This window comes from Poromitra crassiceps, assembly GCF_964638095.1.
Source record: "Poromitra crassiceps genome assembly, chromosome: 20".
NCBI classification, from domain to species: domain Eukaryota; kingdom Metazoa; phylum Chordata; class Actinopteri; order Beryciformes; family Melamphaidae; genus Poromitra; species Poromitra crassiceps.
In genome coordinates this window covers 25,019,172-25,039,554 of record NC_139637.1, presented here as the reverse complement: position 1 = coordinate 25,039,554, position 20,383 = coordinate 25,019,172, and the positions used below count along the sequence as shown (strand labels likewise).

General features: G+C 44.1%; 1 protein-coding gene across 1 annotated transcript in view; it reads left to right on the top strand.

The window, feature by feature from the left end:
• Nucleotides 1-15,354, top strand: part of LOC310795146 (minor histocompatibility antigen H13-like) — a gene marked incomplete at its 5' end in the record, with an annotated part of 44,240 nt that extends 28,886 nt beyond the window's left edge. Inside the window, 2 exons of the mRNA XM_083657189.1 lie at nucleotides 1,239-1,324; nucleotides 13,519-15,354. Coding sequence (XP_083513315.1) covers nucleotides 1,239-1,324; nucleotides 13,519-13,591 — 159 coding nt within the window. The 3' untranslated portion in view covers nucleotides 13,592-15,354. The remainder of the gene's footprint in view (nucleotides 1-1,238; nucleotides 1,325-13,518) is intronic.
• Nucleotides 15,355-20,383: the final 5,029 nt, after the last annotated feature.

Sequence of the window (20,383 nt, the reverse complement as noted above, 5' to 3'; positions counted from 1 at the left end):
ATGATACAAAGCTGGTTGAAAATGGGCGGAGTGTTCCTTTAAGTTAAGTCATTTTTTACAAGTCCGAGTCAAGTCTCAAGTCTTTGAGGGGCAAGTCTCAAGTCTCTTATGGATGCACGTTCTATCATCTGCTGCATGCCATCAGGTCTGCTTAGAACACTGCATAGCTCAAACTAACCTTATCTATTAGCATACAGTATCAGCATTGATTAGATGACATCAGTAGAGATTTCCTTGATGTTAATGCACCAAAATATAAAATAAAAAAATAAAGATTGTTCAAAAGTCCCAAACCTCAAGTCCAAGTCAAGTCTCAAGTCTTTGAGGACGAGTCTCAAGTCAAGTCTCAAGTCACTGTGGGTGAGACTTGAGTGCGACTCAAGTCCAAGTCCCCATCTCATCTCTGGTTGGGGGGAAAGTTACCAGCCATGTCTTAGGAATCAGAGAGTACTAGTTGTCCACCAAAAAGAATTGACAGTGCGTTTAAAACGATGACACTGTCAGTGAGGGGGAGGTAGAATTGATTTTTTTGTGACAAATTAGTTTTTCAATTCAAACTGTAGCAAGAGGAAAAGAACGCTGCTTGGCTTAAATAGTATGTTGCGTGCCCGTCCGCATGTCCTCGAGTGCCCACCGCCCGGGTGGGGTCGTCAAAAGGGCCTTTCTGTGTGGAGTTTGCATGTTCTCCCCGTGCCTCCCGGGGGTTTCCTTCATATAGGAACCCCTCACCAAAACATGCAATATCCTGGTTGCTGATGTGGTGCCTCCTCTGGTCGTTAAGGGCGCCTGTTCAGAGGGAGGGGAACTCGTTGGAATAGCGTGAACCTCCCACGTGCCATGTCCTACCAGTGAAGCTTCCCCTGTCAGGTGAAAAGAAGCAGCTGGCTAACTGCCCATGTCTCGGAGGAAGCATGGAGCCAGTTTTGGCTCTCCCCAGATCAGCAGAGGGTGGAGTAGCAACCAGGATAAATAAATTAAATTAGCACTAATGGGGGATAAAAAATGGGATATAAAATCGGGGGGGGGGGGGGGTAGTATGTTGGAGGTAGGCTTCCTGTCCATATCAATAAGGAAGTAGCCAGTGGGCCCTACTGACAAATCCAAGGCAGGAAGTGACAAAGCCTTTATTTGACGCGTGTCGGCACAGAGCGCCCCCTGCTGCCCTGATGGAGGAGTTGTGCAGTAAATATGTAATCCTTGAAGTCACCCTGCTGCTGTTGTTGTGTGTGTGCCTGCAGCCGGCCCTGCTGTACCTGGTCCCAGCCTGTGTGGGCTTCCCCGTGGTGGTAGCCCTGCTCAAAGGAGAGCTCACGGAGATGTTCAGGTGAGTAACTGTAGCAACCCAGGCCTGCTGGTTCCCATCGGTGCCGGTTGAAACTAAATCGTTTTGGTCACGTTGTTGGCAGATTTTCATTCCACCCAAGTAACTCCCACCAATCCCACCCCTCATTGGACACAATCCCACCCCTCATTGGACACAATCCCACCCCTCATTGGACCAATCCCACCCCTCATTGGACACAATCCCACCCCTCATTGGACACAATCCCACCCCTCATTGGACACAATCCCACCCCTCATTGGACCAATCCCACCCCTCATTGAACACAATCCCACCCCTCATTGGACCAATCCCACCCCTCATTGGACACATCTATAGAGAAAGTGATGACATCCTGCTGAGGCTGAACTGCACCCAAACACACAGAGAGGATGAATGAAAGCTGTTTGTAAAACTGACACATTTCTCACCATAAAGTGTCCAAATGTCATGTTGCATAGCTTTACATTCATGGACTGGCAACAATGGAAAGGCTGAACTAATAATACTATAATAATAATAATAATAATATAATAATAATAATAATAATAGTAATAATAATAATAATAATAATAATAATGTAACAATCTGAAACTCCTAAGAGAACCTTGATTTGCAGGCAGCTATTACAATGAAAAACACTAAAAACAAAACAAAAACACTAGAGCAAAATTAGAAGCCATCCTGAATGAAATGTTACTTGTAATGTAACTTGTAAGTAACGTGGCATAATGGTAATTGTATTATAATATTGTAATATGGCATAAGCCAAGATGTATATCGTGTATCGCCATTTGGCCTAAAAATAACGAGATAGGCTCATTGGTTCTGGTATCGCCGAGCCCCCCACCCCCCCCCCCACCAATATTTCCCAGCATGCAGCTCAGTTCAGCTGCGACATGGACGTAGGAGAGAGGTTCTGGCTGCTTGGACATGGTTCGAGCAAGGCACCATGAGGCAGACCCCCGCAGATCGCGCAAGGTTTCTGTTTTTCCCCGTTTTGGGTGTGGTTTCTGAATGATGACCCATAGATGTCTCTCTGGGTCAAGAAATGTGGTCAGAACATGGCTCAGTGTAGCCTACGTTCACTTCATTTCATTTCTCTCCGTGTCTCTCCTGCAAAGCGCAGTGCTCTCTGGGAGCTGCAGAGCTGCTAGAAGAATCTTCAGGTACGCGGTTGTGGAGGCCTCGCCCCCCCCTGACGCGCCCAGCGCGATGCGTCGTGTTTGCCACGCACGCCTCGCGCCTGGCTGCCTCGCTCCACCATGTCCTGACCTTAAAACTCTTTCCCCAGACGGGTTAACAGATGTGGAGAATGTTCCTTATTTCCTCCACAAGCGAGTGCAGACTAGACTGCTGCCCACTTCCTCGTCAATGTTCGGAAATACGTCATCAGTACAAAGAAGCCAATCACGCTCTCCATGACACTAAATAGGTTATTTAACGGACAAATCCTGCTCATGGTGATAGAGAGGCAAAGTGACCGCCTACTTCCTCCTTCAGCACTGTACCAGAGATTTTCATCCGCCATTTATTGCCCCATAGACATTTTGTAAAATGCTTATAAAAATAGTTTTAGTGGTTCAAACCAAACGTTCAGCTAACGCTATAATCGGGAGAGACCATAGAACATTTCATTGGGACCAAAACTTTTAAAAAAAAATCGGGTTTAAAGAAAATATTTTTTCTGTTTTTTTTTTGGTCCGAGTGAAATGTTCTATGGTCTCTCCCGATTATAGCGTTAGCGTTGTTTGGTTCGACGAAGTAAAACTATTTTATAAGCATTTTACGAAATGTTTATGGGAAAGTAAATGGCGGATGAAAATCTCTGGTACAGTGCTGAAGCAGGAAGTGACGTTCCACTTTGTCTCTCTATACTCGTCTGCCTGCTTCAATTCTTGTCTGGTCCTCCTCATCCTCAACCCCAAACCACATTCCACGGGGCCAGGTCTTTCTACCTGCCACCAAACTCCAATCTGATTGGTTATGAGTTTGTTTGGCCAGCTGTTCCTGACATCTCATTGGCTCCCATCGCTTCCTCCAGCCCTCATGGTTTTCATTTCCTGTCTCCTCCTTCACTCCTCCACTCCGCTTTGTCCTCATTCCCAAGCAGCGACATCGTGCCTGAACAATGTAGTCGATGCGGAAGTGCCTCAAAGCTGCATTATGTCTAATGGCCAGCAGGGGGCCACTCCACTGGCTGCAAAAAGAAGTCTGATTGTATAGAAGTGAATGGGAAAATGACCCTTCTCACCTGATTTATGACCTCCATAAACACTTTCCTAATGAGTTGATGGTCTCAAATGCTAGTTTCAAGTCTTCATCAATACAGCCTGATGTTCAGTAAGTTAGGGTCCAATTTATAGTCGAATAGATGATAAAGCAGGCTATGCTTTGGGGCATGATTGTGTTGGCTCAGCTCAGGGGAAAGCCCTGGGCCCCGTTCCAATACCCATACTTCCATACTATTTAGTAGGCAAAAAAAGATTTAGTATGTCCCAATACATTAGTATGCCAGATGCAGTATGCCAAGAGTACCAGGATGTTATACTACATCAGCCCCTTTTTCGGAGTATGCATCGATGCATGCTACACCCAGCCAAACTTCCCCACAATCCTTTGCGCAGCGGAAGTTCTTCTTCTTCTAATGTTTTATGGCGGTTGGCAAACAACTTTTTGTGCATTACCGCCACCTACTGGAGTTACGTCGCGCTGACTGAGCTGCGTGTATAATCCACGCCCACCTCCATGACGCCGACACGGAAGACAACAGAACACTCGTGGCACTCACAGCAGAGGCAGCCAAGCGGAGAAATGACAGACAGCAGTCCGTTCAAGTGTAAGTAGGCTACTATTTAATGTATGACTGTTAGACATACCAATTCACCTCATTAAGTGATGATGCACTCGGATATTAAGTAATTTCGCCAGTTTGTTAAACAATTTACTGGTCGGTCATCAACATTGTCTGCCTTTTCTCACTGGAAAATAATCTATTTCTAATGTTAGGGTTGGATGAACACACTGAGCTCCTCATCAAGTGGAGGAGTGAGAATGAGGAGCTCTTCACTGGGAAGAGAAATGCTGCCATGAAAGGATACGAGTGAGTGCCATTATTATGTGCTGAAATGTGATAAAAGGAGCATTTTATGCATGTAAGCCAATTATTCATGGAACACACTACTGCCTGTTACAGTTAAGTTAATCAGTATCACTCAGCCTGACTCATACTGCTATAATACTACTGTACATAATACTGCTTTATACCTCATACTTTCTGCTACTTCTTTTTATATCACATACCTTATATACATATGCTTAACAGCTAATTCATATAATTCATACTCTGTTTTGTTCACTGTAGATGCTACATCCTACACTTCTCACTGTCTTTTCAGTCTCCCAGCAAAATAATGTCACAAGTATAATCGGAGTGACAATATACATCTTTAATCTTGTTGGGTTCCTCTTAGGACGTTTGTTGTTAACAACAGCCTCCAGGGGAAGGTCCAGCCTGTCTGGGTGAAAAAAAAATATGAAAATCTGAAGGCGAAATACAAGGTCAGTTACAGGGTTCTGTTTTTGCGTTTGATTATTATTCACTATGCTTTAGTAACATGAATTCTCTTGTTCTTGCAGGAGCTGAAGTCTCCCAAAACAGGGATAAACACAGAGGGAGGAGAGACAACAGCAGCGTCCTGGAAGTGGTATGAGCTGATGGATGCAGCTCTGGGGAGCAAGCCATCCATCAGCCCACCACTGCTCATTTCATCAGCAGGCCAGGACACTGTTGTTGTCTCTCCCCCCTCTGTCTCTAATCCAGAGGTGCCTGAGGACAGCTGCCCCAGGCCCCGGCCAAGAAAGAGAGGGAGGGAGGAGGGTGACATGTTTGCCTATCTGAGGGAGATGGAGGAGAAAGAGGAGAGGAGAGAGCGGGAGCTTCAGGAGAGGGATGATGAGCGGTACGCAGAGGCAGAGAGGAGAGATGAGGAGGCTAGGGCGAGAGAGGAGAGGAGAGAGGAGGAGGCGAGGAGGAGAGATGAGGAGGCTAGGGTGAGAGAGGAGAGGAGAGAGGAGCGTTTCTTGGCTCTGATGGAAGCGTTATCCAAGAAAGTTTGATTTATTTATGATTATTTATTTATTTAAGTCATGTGTTCCTTTTAAAGAAATTAATCAGCTAGTTTATGTTCACCAGCTTCCTTTCAAGTTTCTTTCAATCAACACAGTTGATTTGTTTATGTTTCCTTCAAGAAACGTTTTTACATAGCTGATGTTTTTATGTTTCCTTTTTGAAACAGTTTCATGTATGCATTTCACTGCATAAATATATTGTTTACTCAACTCACCTATCTATTATGTGTTCCATTATGACTCAGTCAATATACTGTGTACTGAGTGTTGAATAATTGACAGGGGCACTGAAACGGTGTAACTGTTGACATGACTTCAAGGTTAGATGTGGGACAAAGTGAAGCATGGATCATATGGAACACAATACACAAGTCATGACTGATTATTGGAAGATTTTTAATTATTGCATGTCCAAAATCATGCATAGTGGTTATTCCATAAATGAATACCATCTTCCCATTAATTAAATGAATCAAAGAACAAAAACATACTAACATAGGTTTGGGTGTGGTAAGGCAATATAATAATAATATATATATATATATATAATATAATATAATATAATATAATATAATATAATATAATATATATATATATATATAATAATCCATAAACTAATAATCATGCTCCTGCAGAGCTGGAATGCAGTGGAGAGGGGCCGACACTGCTGCAGCCAGGAGATCTCGGACACGCTCGCCAGGCTCCTGTGCCCTGTTTTCTGGCTCTGGCTCTGGCCCATCGTCCCCTGCTTCATCCTCCTCAGGCTCCATGATGTCACCATTGTCTATACAGAGGTTGTGCAGGATGGTGCAGCAGGTGATGACAGCTGGGGCAAAGGTGGGGCTCACCTCCAAGGTCTTAAAGAAGATGGACCTCCATCTCGTCTTCATCATTCCAAATGAACGTTCAATGATGTTCCTGGCCCTGGACAGCACGCTGTTGTACCTGGCCTGCACAGGATTCAGGTTAGGTGCACGGTAGGGTGTCAACAAGCGGATGGGGGCAGCCAGACAGGGGTACCCGCCATCCCCTATGATGCACCGTCCATCTGGTGGGTACTGCTGCTGGAGGTACACAGGGCTGTTCTTTAGCACACGAGAATCGTGGACAGAGCCTGGAAAGCCACAGCAGACATCTACATACCTCCCACGATGGTCGCAGATGGCCTGGAGCTGGATGGAATAGAAAAGCTTCCTATTGAGGTAGCAGTTCTCGTCGGCTGTACAGGGCTTAATTCGAATGTGGCACCCGTCTATGGCACCGACTACCACATTGAATTGAGGACAACGTGCCAACCGGGCGAAGCCATCACCCACCACATCTATTTCGCCCCCTTGAGGAAAGCGAATGGTCCTTTTCAGGAGCCCAACCACTGCCCAGGTGACCCTGTGGACCATCCTGTGGACCGTCGTTTTGGGGATGTCAAATGCTGTTGACACGACCCTATAAGATGCTGCATGGGCCAGCCAGAAGAGGAAGGTGAGGACGTGGATATCCTTCACCCAACCATGGTCAGCCTCAAGGGTCAGAGCAGCTGTGAGTGCAGCGATCGACTCCCTGCTCATCCGGAGGTCACGGCGGAGGTCAGACTCCCCATCCAAAAACAGCCGCAGGATGGGCACGTTGGGGTTGGGGTTAGCATATGTTGCGTGGATGTTCTGTTAAATAAATGAATCCAATATTATGCAAAAGCCTAATTAGAATTCCTGTAAAATCCAATTCTGCCTGTTTTATATTGTTACAACTAATCTCAATTATGCCAATACTGATGATGATGATGGTGATACAGCTACACTTCCTTTCATACAATGGTTTATTTAATTTGAGATACTTGCACTACATATTAGGGCTGCAATGATCTGATTATATACTGTCACATATACAGTTTTTGCAAGAATATGGTTACAACATTCAATTTTATTATGATTGCAAAGAGTATAAGTAGCTTACTGATTCAATGTTAGGGTTCAACTATGACTACAATATAGAAGATTCTGCCAGTAGGCTATAGGCAGTGGTGTAAGTGTGCTATATAATGAATGGATATGAATACACCATGGGCCAGGTATGAGCAGTATACACTAGTGAATCTAGAAATATAGTAAAAGTCAAATATAATGTAGTTAAGAATGTGCAAGTATGTAGGCTACACTACAAATAAAAGTAATGTGAATATAAGGCTGCTTCACGTGCAGACAGAATACAGTGACAGCAGCTGCTGAGCTGTAAATATATTTAACAACAAACATCTGCCAGCAACAGCTATGTGTGAAGGGGGCTAATTATGCCTACTGGTGACTAGTTCATACAGGCTATTATATGCGTGTTATTGTTTACGTGAACACGTGATTATGATAAAAACACTGACCGAAATATGCACGTTATTATACTGTTAAGAATGAGACTGCATGTAAGTATCATCGCGTCAGTTTATTAGAAACAACAACATACATTACAATATAACAGCAACAGAGCTCTCCGGAGCCTCCGACGGTGCGCACGTCCCTGGAGAGCTTGGCGAGAGGCGATGCTGCTTCTCAAATATGTATTTACATCGCCAGGCATTTTGACAGTTTTGAGCACAAACAACTCAAATGTGGCGCTGCGGACATCGGCGGAAGTGAGCAAGAGGTCGGAGTTCAGGAAGCTCACGTCACGACAGATGTAGTGTGTCCCAATAGTATGCATTTTGCATGCATGCTGCACACTACAATCCATACTATGTGAGGGCAGCGGCAGTACATACTAGAAGAAAGAAGTACAAGTATGGGTATTGGAACGCAGCCCTGGTCTCATGCGAGCTGCTTCTGGCTCCAAAAAAACCAAGATGGCGACGGTCAAAATGCTAAACTCAAGGCTTCAAAACGGGAGTACACAAACCAATGGGTGACATCCTTGTGGCTACGTCCTACGTGCTAAAAATAAAATCTCTGATTTCTTTCTCTCAAAGTTCGATTTTCGATTTCAATTAGATTTTTTAATCCTATAATACTTCTCCAACCATTTTTTGCCGTGCACAGCTACATTTAAGTTATGCTTTTACTCTGAAGGCAGAACAACCCAACTTCCTGTTTTAGCTTGGCGCTGCTATGCCTAACTTCCTGGCTGTTGCTTGCTAACCTGCAGTCACTTGACACGGGTATGTGGGTAACTGCATAGCAGTAGGAGGAAACAGACAGGGTGAGTCTGGTAACGTAACGTTACAGCCAGAGTAAGCTACTCGGTGGCCCCACGTGTTGTTTTGTTGTTATGTGTCCTAAAGGCAACATTTCACCGTCCGGTGATAACGTGTTCGTGAAAAGTGTGTGTGTTGTGGCTCTCGTTATCTTGTGCAGCCCGCAGCAACATGCCGCTCGCATTCCTGTGCTTCTTTGGAGGTGTTGAAATAAGTTTGTTGTGCTGCTGTCTTTAGTAGCCACTAGCCACAGCCTTCAGAGAGACTTTACAGCAGGAAGAAGAGACGAGGAAGCTCACGCGTACATGAGAGAGAACCGCCGTACCATAATTACCATAGTTAAAGGGAAAATCGATTTGACGATTTTCATTTTTTTAACATTGTCCTAACTAATTAACTCGAATTACCATTCAAAATCGATTTATCGTGCAGCCCTCCTACGTCCATATTTTTATACAGTCTATCCTCATTCCTCTCCACTTGTGTTTCTCCTCCTCCCGATCCATCCCTTATCTCCTCTCCTCTTCCCCCCTCTCATCTCCACATCTCTGCAGCTCAACACTCTAATCGTCCATCCTTGTTTCTTAATTATTTTACCAACAGACTGTACTGGTTTAAGAGATACTAGCTCACTAGATTCTCTCTCTCTCTGTCTCGCCCCTTTTCTTACAATCACCTCTCATCTGTTGGCACTGCCTGTGTTTCTGTCTTTATTCCCTTTGTTTTGATTCTTTCTTTTTATTTGTTACTTTCTTTGTTTTCTCCCTCTCCCTCTCTCTCTGCGTCTGTCTTGTGGTTAGCTATGAGTCGTCAGAGGAGGTTCTCCCTGGCTCTCCCAGGCTCACCTCCTTCCCAACTGTCAGCGGCTCGCCCGCCAGCCTGGCTAGCTCCATGGATACCGTCTCCATGGCGACCGACTCCTCCCCCTGCCGCCGCCGGTTACAGCCCACCTCCATGTAGAGGCCCCGCCCCCTTTCCTCCCTCTCTCTCTCTCTCTCCTCGCTCACCTGGGCAGGTAAACAGCCCGTTAGCTATCGTTAGCTAGCTCCTTTCATGACTGTGTGGTCACTCCATTCTACACAGCCCCTTATACCATTGTTAGGAAAGTGCACAGTGAAGTCTCAAGCCGCGATGCTCGTCTTACAGGTGACGATGCTCGTCTTACAGGTGACGATGCTCGTCTTACAGGTGACGATGCTCGTCTTACAGGTGACGATGCTCGTCTTACAGGTGACGATGCTCGTCTTACAGGTGACGATGCTCGTCTTACAGGTGACAATGCTCGTCTTACAGGTGTCCCAGAGGAATCTCAAGGGTACTCGACATTGCAGAAGGGTCTTGTGATCTTCTGCAGTCGGGGTTGAAAGCTCAACGCCGCTAATACATATTTTTTATACATTTCTAAAAAACAAACTCAACTTTCAATTTCCTTCAAGCTATCACAGCGCTCGCTATCGGCCCCTGCTGGCCACTGGTCCCATACACCGAAACTTGGAAGTGAATATACTATTCGATGCCTAACATCCTCTTCTTCTAAATAACTATTGTTGCCGCTTCCAAATTGTTGTATAAAATCCACCTTTTTATATCGTTGATATCAAAAAATCCTTGATGCAATACCATTCAGGAAGTGTGGGGGGCGACGGTGGCACTGTGGCACTGTGTAACACAGTGCCACCGCTGTCCGTACTGCCGGCGCGGCTGTCTGATGGGGAGATGCTAATAGGGTCCCCGGGTGCTAACGCTCAGTATGAGCGAGGAGCGCTAGCAGGTTAAAGATAGGCTTATAGCTTCCAATCAGCGGGGGGCGATAGCGAGCGCTGTGATTACTGGGGCACTCCATCTTGCCATAAAAAAAAAGAAAACGACCGAAACTTGAGGATTTTCTTATATCTATCTATATCTACAGATCCTTTCCAAAAAATTCGAATATCGTGGAAAAGTTCATTTTTTTCTATAATTCCTTTCAAAAAGTGAAACTTTCATAGATTATAGATTCATTACACAGAAAGTGAAATATGTCTAGCCTTTATTTCTTTCATTTTTCATAATTTTGGCCTACAGCTCCAGAAAACCCCCAAAACAGTATTTCAAGAAATTAGAATAGTGTGAAGAAAATCAGTAGTTACTTCCCATGTTTTTGCCTTTTTTTTATGTCCCCCCCCCCCTCCTCCCCCCTAATTTTAATGTATTTATCCTGGTTGCTGCTCCACCCTCTGCCGAAACTGGCTCCATGCTTCCTGAGACATGGGCAGTAGCCAGCCGCTTCTTTTCACCTGACAGGGGGAATTTACTTCTCAGTTATTACTGACTTCAGCCTCAGTCCACTCCCTCTGAATCTCCGCCAAATTTTTTAATTGTCTTTGCTTGACAATCCGTTGAAGCCCACGGTTATCCATGTTATTTCCATGATATTCTAATTTTTTGGAAAGGATCTGTATATCTATATCTATCTATATATAGATATAGATATAGATATAGATATATATATATCTATATATATATATAGATATATATATATATATAAAATAGTTATTAGCAGCACCAAGCTTTCAACCCCGACATAACAAGATTCTGCAACAGTGAGTACCTTTGAAAATGTTCTGCGTCACTTATCACACGAGTATTATCAACACCAGCCCGAACGCAGCTTGAGACTTAATTTCCGTCTTTCTTAATGATTGTAAAAGGGACTGTGTAGAACAGACTGACAACAGAGTAGGGAGGGACTACCCGTTAACCAGACCACAGCCGTCTGTCAGTCTGCTTCACTTCCTGTCTGTCCATCCATTTATCACCTCATCTCTTTGTCCAGCCTGTGGGTTACCTCATTTCAAAATTAATTAAATAATTAAACTATGCACTAGTTGGGAGCGGGGGGGGGGGGGGTCGATACAGCATAGTATCGCAATATTTTGTGTGGCAATATCGTATCGCACAAATGCCATCTCATTATATAAATTGTCAGGTGCCTGCTGCCTGCCTGCTTGGTAATCCCATTTTGTTGCAATAAAAATGGTTGAAGTGAGATAAACAGACTTGAAAATGTATCTTATTAGATCAAAAACATGTTGACAAAATGTATCTTATTAGATCAAACACATGTTGACAAAGTTTTCTTTCCCTTTTGGGCATCATTTGTATTTGAAAAAAGGTAATAAATCACAATATATTGGTGGGTTTGAACCTGAAACTGCTTCATGCAGTGTTCTAACCCGTTTTACATTTTTATTGAATTTATTGAATTTAATTGCATTTTTAGCTTTTAATTTAGTTGTTTGGAGAGGATGCCGGTATAACCCTTGTGAACAATGAACGCCGAGGGAATCCTAACGTAAAATTAAAACGGCAATGACAGTGAAGACAACAACTCCCATGATCCCACGCTACTTCACGACATCAACAAACCCCATCTTTTGTTATTGGTTTGATTTGACAGAAAATGACATCTTGTAGATTAAGTTCAACGCTAGTCCTCAATCAAAACGCTTCTAGTTAACGTTGATCCACCGTTTATCAAGCTTTGTCTCTTGAGATGTTTCTGCGTGACGTCTTGGGAATCTTTGACTCCATTTTGCCCTATTGCTCATGAAACTTACATCAGCTGCTGTCTATCACATCGGTAGGGAAACACAAAAAATGTATTGGCTGTTGACGGCTGATAACGGTGAAAAGTTGTTCCGTTTGGTTTTGGTAATGTTGCTCACAGTGTGAACACAATCATCTAACACACATCTAACACATAAAAGGGCAAACCTATGTATGTATGTACCATATGTATGTATGTATGTATGTATGTACTGTATGTATGTATTAGGGATGTCAATTTTCGGTTAATTTCACTTTCGATTAACCGACGCTAATAATCGATTAACCTATCGGTTAATTCATAATTTTTTAATATTAAAAAAAAAAAAAAAAAAAAAAAAATTTTTTTTTTTTTTTGTCTATTTACTCAATGAACTCATGCCCAAACAAGGCGTGTCTATTTAGATGCTGAAATGTTAATGCTTTTTGTGTTAGAATTTCTAACACAAAAAGCATTAACAAGCATTAACAAAAAGCATCAACATTTCAACACAAATTCTTTTTGTGTTAGAATTTCTAACACAAAAAGCATTAACATTTCAGCATCTAAATAGACACGCCTTGTTTGGGCATGAGCTCATTGAGTAAATAGACCAAAAAAAAAAAAAAAAAAAAAAAATTTTTTTTTTTTTTTTTTTAATAATATTAACTGATAGACCGACAGCAATAACCGAACAACGACGTTAGCGACGGTTAATCGATTAACGGTTAACCGTTGACATCCCTAGTATGTATGTATGTATGTATGTATGTATCTATCTGTTTCATTTTCTTTGGACACCGTCAGCATGACAGCATTCAGATTCAGAGTACTTGCAGACGGTGACAGGGCAGTTTTTTTTTTTCTGGTCATTATGGCAGATTAGATAGCCAAAAACTCATTAGTCAATTAGTCGAGCACTACCCACAGCAGCCATCAGGTGACACACACACACACACACACACACACACACACACACACACACACACACACACACACAGACACAGTGGTGTTTCTTCAGGATCACACATGGTAAACACACCAATTAGTTGTACCACACAGCAGCCATCAGGTGAAGTGCCCCCGCCCCCCCCCCCCCCCACACACACACACACACAGTGATTGCATGCTCCAACGGGCATCAGCAATTGGTGATAGCACTACCCACGGCGTCCAGCCGTTGGCACACACACACACACACACACACACACACACACACACAGTGATTGCAGCTCCAACGGGTATCAGAACTAGTAATGATGTAAAAATGTCTTCTCTTCACTCTCACGTTTCCTTCTCTCTCTCTTTTCTTCTTCTCCCCAGGTACGAGGAGGTTAACCCCGAGGAGGCGGAGCCTAAAGAGGACTCGTCCGAATCGGAGAAGAAGGACCAATAGCATCCATCGCTGCCCCTCCCCCGCCCCGCCCCCAAAACACTTTCATCCAACCCGCCACATTTCACCGCAGCCCCTCACCAGCCCTCCTCCGCGGTAGTAGTGGCTGTTGTCATGGTAACGGTGGTGGCTGTTGTCATGGTAACGGTGGTGGCGGTGTTACTAAAGGTGGTTTGGTTGACAGCAGCTCAGACTTGCCTGCCATGGCTTCCTCTCTGTGTCTCTGGGCTGCAGGCGCACGCGAACACATGTCGACCTTTTAGCTCTGTGGCTCCACATCTCACACGTCTCTCCCAAAAGCCTCTTGAGACTAAGATCTAGGAGCGCATTTTCCTTCTCGACTAATCTATCAATTATTTTCTCGACTAATCTAGTCTATAAAATGTGAAAAAAATTGTGAAAAATGTCGATCACTTTTTCCCCCAAAGCCCAAGATGACCTTCTCAAATGTCTTCTTTTGTCGTCACCACAAGCCAAAGATGATCAGTTTACTGTCACAGAAGACTAAAGAAACCAGAAAATATTCACATTTAAGAAGCTGGAACCAGATCATTTTAGTATTTGTTTCTTAAAAAAGGAGTCTAATCGATTATAAAAATTAATTTTCTGTCGATCGACTAATCATTGCAGCTGTGAAGTCCGTGGAACAGAACTTAGTCTAAAGATGTATTTGGGGATCCCAGATCTCGTGGTGGTCCAAATGGGTCGGAGGCGGGCCAAATTTGATAGTGTCAATATTTCAGATTGATGGTGATTTTTCTCTCCACCCGTCACAGCGGCTGATGGCTGATGGATTCCACATGTTGTCATGTGTCGCTCGCCAGGACAGGAAAGACCATGTTTGGCTGGTAGAGTACAGGACAGGAAAGACCATGTTTGGCTGGTAGAGTACAGGACAGGAAAGACCATGTTTGGCTGGTAGAGTACAGGACAGGAAAGACCATGTTTGGCTGGTAGAGTACAGGACAGGAAAGACCATGTTTGGCTGGTAGAGTACAGGACAGGAAAGACCATGTTTGGCTGGTAGAGTACAGGACAGGAAAGACCATGTTTGGCTGATAGAGTACAGGACAGGAAAGACCATGTTTGGCTGGTAGAGTACAGGACAGGAAAGACCATGTTTGGCTGATAGAGTACAGGACAGGAAAGACCATGTTTGGCTGGTAGAGTACAGGACAGGAAAGACCATGTTTGGCTGATAGAGTACAGGACAGGAAAGACCATGTTTGGCTGGTAGAGTACAGGACAGGAAAGACCATGTTTGGCTGGTAGAGTAGACTCACTTTGCAGCCACAGCCCAAACGTTCCCAGCATGTCTGCTGGCGAAACACGTGTGACTGTGTTCCTGTGTGTGTGCAGCCTGTTTCACCAGACCCCCCGCGCTTACATACACCAGGAAATAGTTGAGTTCCTGCTACTCGAAGAAGCGCTTGGTTTCGCCTATAAACAGCCTCAAAAGTGGGGGGGAAATCACAAGGTAAAACAAGCGCTTCTTCCCCCCCCACTTTTTTGTAATTGAAGCCTCTGCATAAAGAACCATATTTAAGCACAACAGCGCCCCCTCGCATACCTGCGCTTATATAGTCGATCTGCATTAATCTGAATGTGAATGAATGAAAATACACACCTAGAACTCCAGCTTAGTGTCTCGGTGTTGGAAACACAATCAGACTTGAATGGTTTGTTGTTCCGAGGCGTCTTCCTGGTGTATTTTGCCCGGGGTCGATCACCCTGCCCGGGGTCGACCACCCTGCCCGGGGTCGACCACCCTGCCCGGGGGGGTCGATCACCCTGCCTTCTGCTTTATCACGTCGCTTTCTGTTGCTTTCTTTTGTTTTCCTTTGTTTCATTTTTTTTTTTTTTTGTAAAAGGCCAGGATTTTAAGATGAAGAAATGTTGAATCGAGGGGGTTTTGTTTTTAAATGAGAATATTATTTTGTTGATGCCATATTCTAGACTCTAGAATCTAGAGCTAACAAAGTGTTGACTGTCTTATGTGTGTACCAGTGTCCTCCGTAACATCAAGATCAGCTGTCGTAGTTACTAGTTGTCATGTCCCGTGACTATAGCAACATGCATTGTAGCAGGACTGTGGTTCCAACATGGCTGCCAACCGTCTAAAGATGAGCTGGTCTGAAGTCAGCAGTTGGCTCGGTGGTTTTCGGTCGAGGTCCTGGTGGTTTCCTGGTGTCACAGGGAAACCTGTCCTGGTGGTTTCCTGGTGTCACAGGGAAACCTGTCCTGGTGGTTTCCTGGTGTCACAGGGAAACCTGTCCTGCTGGTTTCCTGGTGTCACAGGGAAACCTGTCCTGGTGGTTTCCTGGTGTCACAGGGAAACCTGTCCTGGTGGTTTCCTGGTGTCACAGGGAAACCTGTCCTGGTGGTTTCCTGGTGTCACAGGGAAACCATCTTCTCTTTCTCTTTAGAACACAACCATCTGGGACGGTGTCTTTGGAAACGGTTTAGAAAATGGCAGGTGCCATTAAAAAAAAAAAATACCAGGCAGGTGATTGGATGAACGACCTGCCTATCACAGACGTGCTTCCCGCATCACACCTAAATCCCGCCTGTAGCTGCCTCTGGACGCTGATTGGACGGCTTGGAGCGCTGCAAGATGGATTTCTCGCGCAATCGTGATCTCGTGAATCCAGCCACCTCGCAAGGTTAAAGTCACTACGTGCGATTTCTTTTTTTTGACCACTAGAAGTCGCGCTAGAGCATTAGTTAACAAAAACCATCTAAGCTCCCGTTCACACAGGACGCCGAAGCAACGCTCAACCTAAGCTCTACCTACGCTGAACCCACAAGTTTCATTTACTATTGCCTTGTTAACAGACAAGGCCTGAGGCTGAAGCCACGCTCACGCCATCGTTGAGGATTCACGGCTATTTTCCAAGCTTGACGCTTGAAGCTGCCAGGCATGAAGTCAATGGGAGTTGTGGGCGGGTTCAAGGTGCGCCGAGGAGGTTGCTGAGAAGAAAAGAGAAGGCTTCTTGTGTGAACGGTTAGGCGTCAGTTCAGCGCTGGCATCGCTCTGTGCTGTGGAGAACGAGCCACCACAGCCGCCCGACCGCAACTGAAACCAAAACCCCGAAGTGCAGCTGTGAACCAATCAGAAACTCTCCTTTTATTTGAACCATCAAGCCAGGTTTTGGCAACACAGAGTCAGTCTCAGTCAGAACAAGTCATTTGCTCACGTCGAGTAAAGGTCCTTGCACATAGAGTCCGTTTTTTCGTCCGAAATTGACGCACGAAAAAAATAAAAATACGACCTCATTTGTGTCAATCATCATTGACACACCGAGTCCGACAATTACGTCCGTCATTTAAGTTTTCGGACGAGGTTCGATTTTCTGCGTTTTTCCGCATCCATGAAATCGTTTTGACAGGTGTTTGACCACCCAGAGCTGCCGTAGTGTTGCTATTCACAATGAAAAATGGCATCTGAGAAGTTAATTCAGTTCGTCTCCCAGCACAAAGCATTTTATGGCAAAGCAGGAATACAGAGATTCGGAATTAAAAGACAGAATGTGCCGGGTGATTGCAGACCAGCTTGGAATGCGGGACGCGGTGTGTGTGTGTGTGTGTGTGTGTGTGTGTATGGGGAAGGGGGGGGGGGGAGGAGAGAGACAGAGAGCCACACAGACACACTGACACACTGCCAGTTGTGGATCAATAGGATCGTGGTAGTTTTCTTTTCGTTGCGAATCTTCGCAACGAATATTGGATAATTAACGCATCGGACTCAGTGGGCAAGGTATCTGTGCGTGACGTTTTTTTCCCGGATGACGGATAAAAAAAACGCAGCGAACAATTCGGACTCTGTGTGCAAGGACCTTAAGGCTGAATATCGCATTTAGTGCCTTTAATGAAAACCAGGACAGGGACTGAAACCCACCGACTTAGTGATGAGCATGGGTTAGTTAGCATTGTGGTGCTAATATGGCTGCTGTCTAAAACGGCAATGACCAAACTCTGTTTATGTAGGGCTCTGGTTCGTTTGGTGCTACAGACATTATTCGCACAGTGGCCATTTTGAAAATCCGGGGTGGGAAACTGTACTTGGGAACTGTACTGTGAACCATCATCATCATTTCACTGATTCCCCGTTGAAAAACATCTCTGAAAGAAAAGGAGCTCAATAATCCATGAGTCCATTATTGTTTCATGTATCTAGTTAGCTTTAACTAGTAGCTTACTGACTAGCCAGTAAATGAACTAAATCCCTGCTCTATTCAAAAAGTGGTTGTGGAGATTGCTAGCTGATTTGGTAAATTTGTAGTGTTTAACTTAATTTACTCATATATTTACAGGGCTTGAAGCACAAAACAAAACACAGATTCTTCTTTCTAAAATGTTAAATCCAGCACCTGGCCGGAGCTCTATTTAAGTAATGCTATTTTATTCGTATATGCTAATCTTCGGGGGCAGTCTCCCTGCCCCAAGTGTTCAAAATGGCCACCGCAGGAATAAGGTCCATTGTTTTGGTTCGTGGTTAGTATCAGATTCAGACTGATTCCATGATTTTGCAGAATCCTGTCACCTCTGGCGCTGAGCTGGTGACAGCTTAGACTGAAAGTTTATATGTCCAGTCATTTCCAATGGTGACACCTCCTTTTCTCCTGTTTTGCTTTGAGCAGACATGAATACAGCTGGAAGTCGAGCACAGTGAGGGATGAGTTTATTATTTAACGAGCGAGATGGAAGTCTGGGACCGTACGTACTGAAACCGGCCCGGTGTATTCAATTCAATAATTGTATTGTAATTCTGTATTCAATTCAATAATTGTATTGTAATTCTGCATTCAATTCAATAATTCGTATTAAGAAGGGAGCTGCTTTTGTCTCTATTAAATTGCCTTTCAGTCAAATAATTATAAGGCAGTTATTATTATATTATTATTGTTATTATTTTTTACACAAAGCCAGGTGTGAATGTGTGTAGCTTTGTGAATGTGAAGCAGGCTGCTGTAAAGCAAAACCCTGCCAGGAGGAAGAAAGGTTGAGAAGACGCCGGCGTAGAAACCAAACCAAACCGTAGAAACCAAACCCCCTCTACTGAATCTGTTCCAGTCCCGCGGCTTCCTCACTGCTAATAAACAGTCAGTAAACAGCTTCCTCACTGCTAATAAACAGTCAGTAAACAGGAAATCAGCTGTGAGAATGAGTTGAAGAGACATGGAAATTCCCCAAAGCGTCCTTATACTATATTGGGTTTTACCGTGTCTCACCCCCCCCCCCCCACCACCACCACCACCCACAAACCTTATTACACCCAGAGTAGGTTGGGTTTAGGCACGAGGAGTGGTGATTGTTTGGGGTTAGGGTAATGAGATCTGGGTAGGTAGCTTTGGGGGGGGGCATAACGCAGTTTTAGCAGCTTGTCTCTGATTGGATTGTGTCCAGTCCAGCCTTGGTGTAATTGGATGTTTGTGGAAAAGCCGCTGACTGGATGGATTCAGCCCTGATGTTTGCTTGATGTTATTGATGTTGATGCTTTATTACGAGATGAAACTGTTTTGTATTTTGATGTAAAAAAATAAAATAAAAGGTTCATGCTCATATTCAGCTTGGTGAAGTTCAGTTAGCCCTCATCATTTTAAAAGAAATGTACCTGAAATAGTTTTTTTTCTGGTTGTATTTGTGCAGGGCGTCTTTAGTTCAAACCCCTCCGATTGTATCTTTTATTTGCAATAAACCTTTTTGGTGTTTTGATCACCGTATAGAGATGCATACACGCCTCCGTCTGTTCTTTGGCTCTCAGTTTCCACCTCGGTCCTTGGCAGCAGTTTGAGGTTCCACCATAGACTGTTGTGGGTTCCACCATAGACTGTTGTGGGTTCCACCATAGACTGTTGTGGGTTCCACACTCCGGGATGCTACGTCATGGATAATGGAAGGTGACCGATACCACGGCAGCAGTGTTAATGTTGTTGCCTAAAACCAACTGAAACCAAATTGAAGATCCAATCAGAAGAGAAGGATAAATTCAGATAAATCTGTCTGTATTGCACGTTCAAACCTTAATACCATTCCATAATAACAGATTATTTATTTTCCAATGAATTTGGAAATTCTAGAGAAACATTTAAATAATGCATTCGACTTTAACTAAGCCTGTAACTAAACCTACCATAGATTTAGTGGACTAAAATCTTCTATTTAGTCAACTAAACCCGAAACATTTCAGGTGACTGAAATATGACTAAATGGCACAATTTTAGTCAGAAGACTGACTACAACGAAATCAAAATTTGCTGTCAAAATGAACACTGCAGGAAAGACATAAAACCACACCAAAAAAAATCCTATTCTGGGATGAAATGTTTGCATCCCTGCATTTGGTGTGCTAATTATGGCTAGCTTACTGTACATTTCACATCATTAAGACAATCTAGCCAGTAATAGACTCATCCAGATTATGTCAAAACCAAGTGTCATCAGCCTAACAAGTTAATGTCTTTGAATGCGCACTGCACAGCATCCAAGTAGAGAACTGGTCAAACAAGACAAACTACAAAAAGGAACCAGAGGGGGGCGTAGTCATCACATTCAATTTCTTTATTTGAAAATGTCCACAGGCAACCAAGCCAGGTACAACAGAAAAATAATCACACAAACTAACGATTCGATCTGTGAGCCAAAGCATCTCCTATTGCAGGGGTTTTCAAAGTCTGAGACTGTGGGCCTCCCCCCCAGACAAAGCTTGAAACTAGGAGCCCCCGCACTCAAATCCTGGATGTCTCTGGGATCATGATTGTTATTTGATCTCATACACACTCAACGATTGAGCCC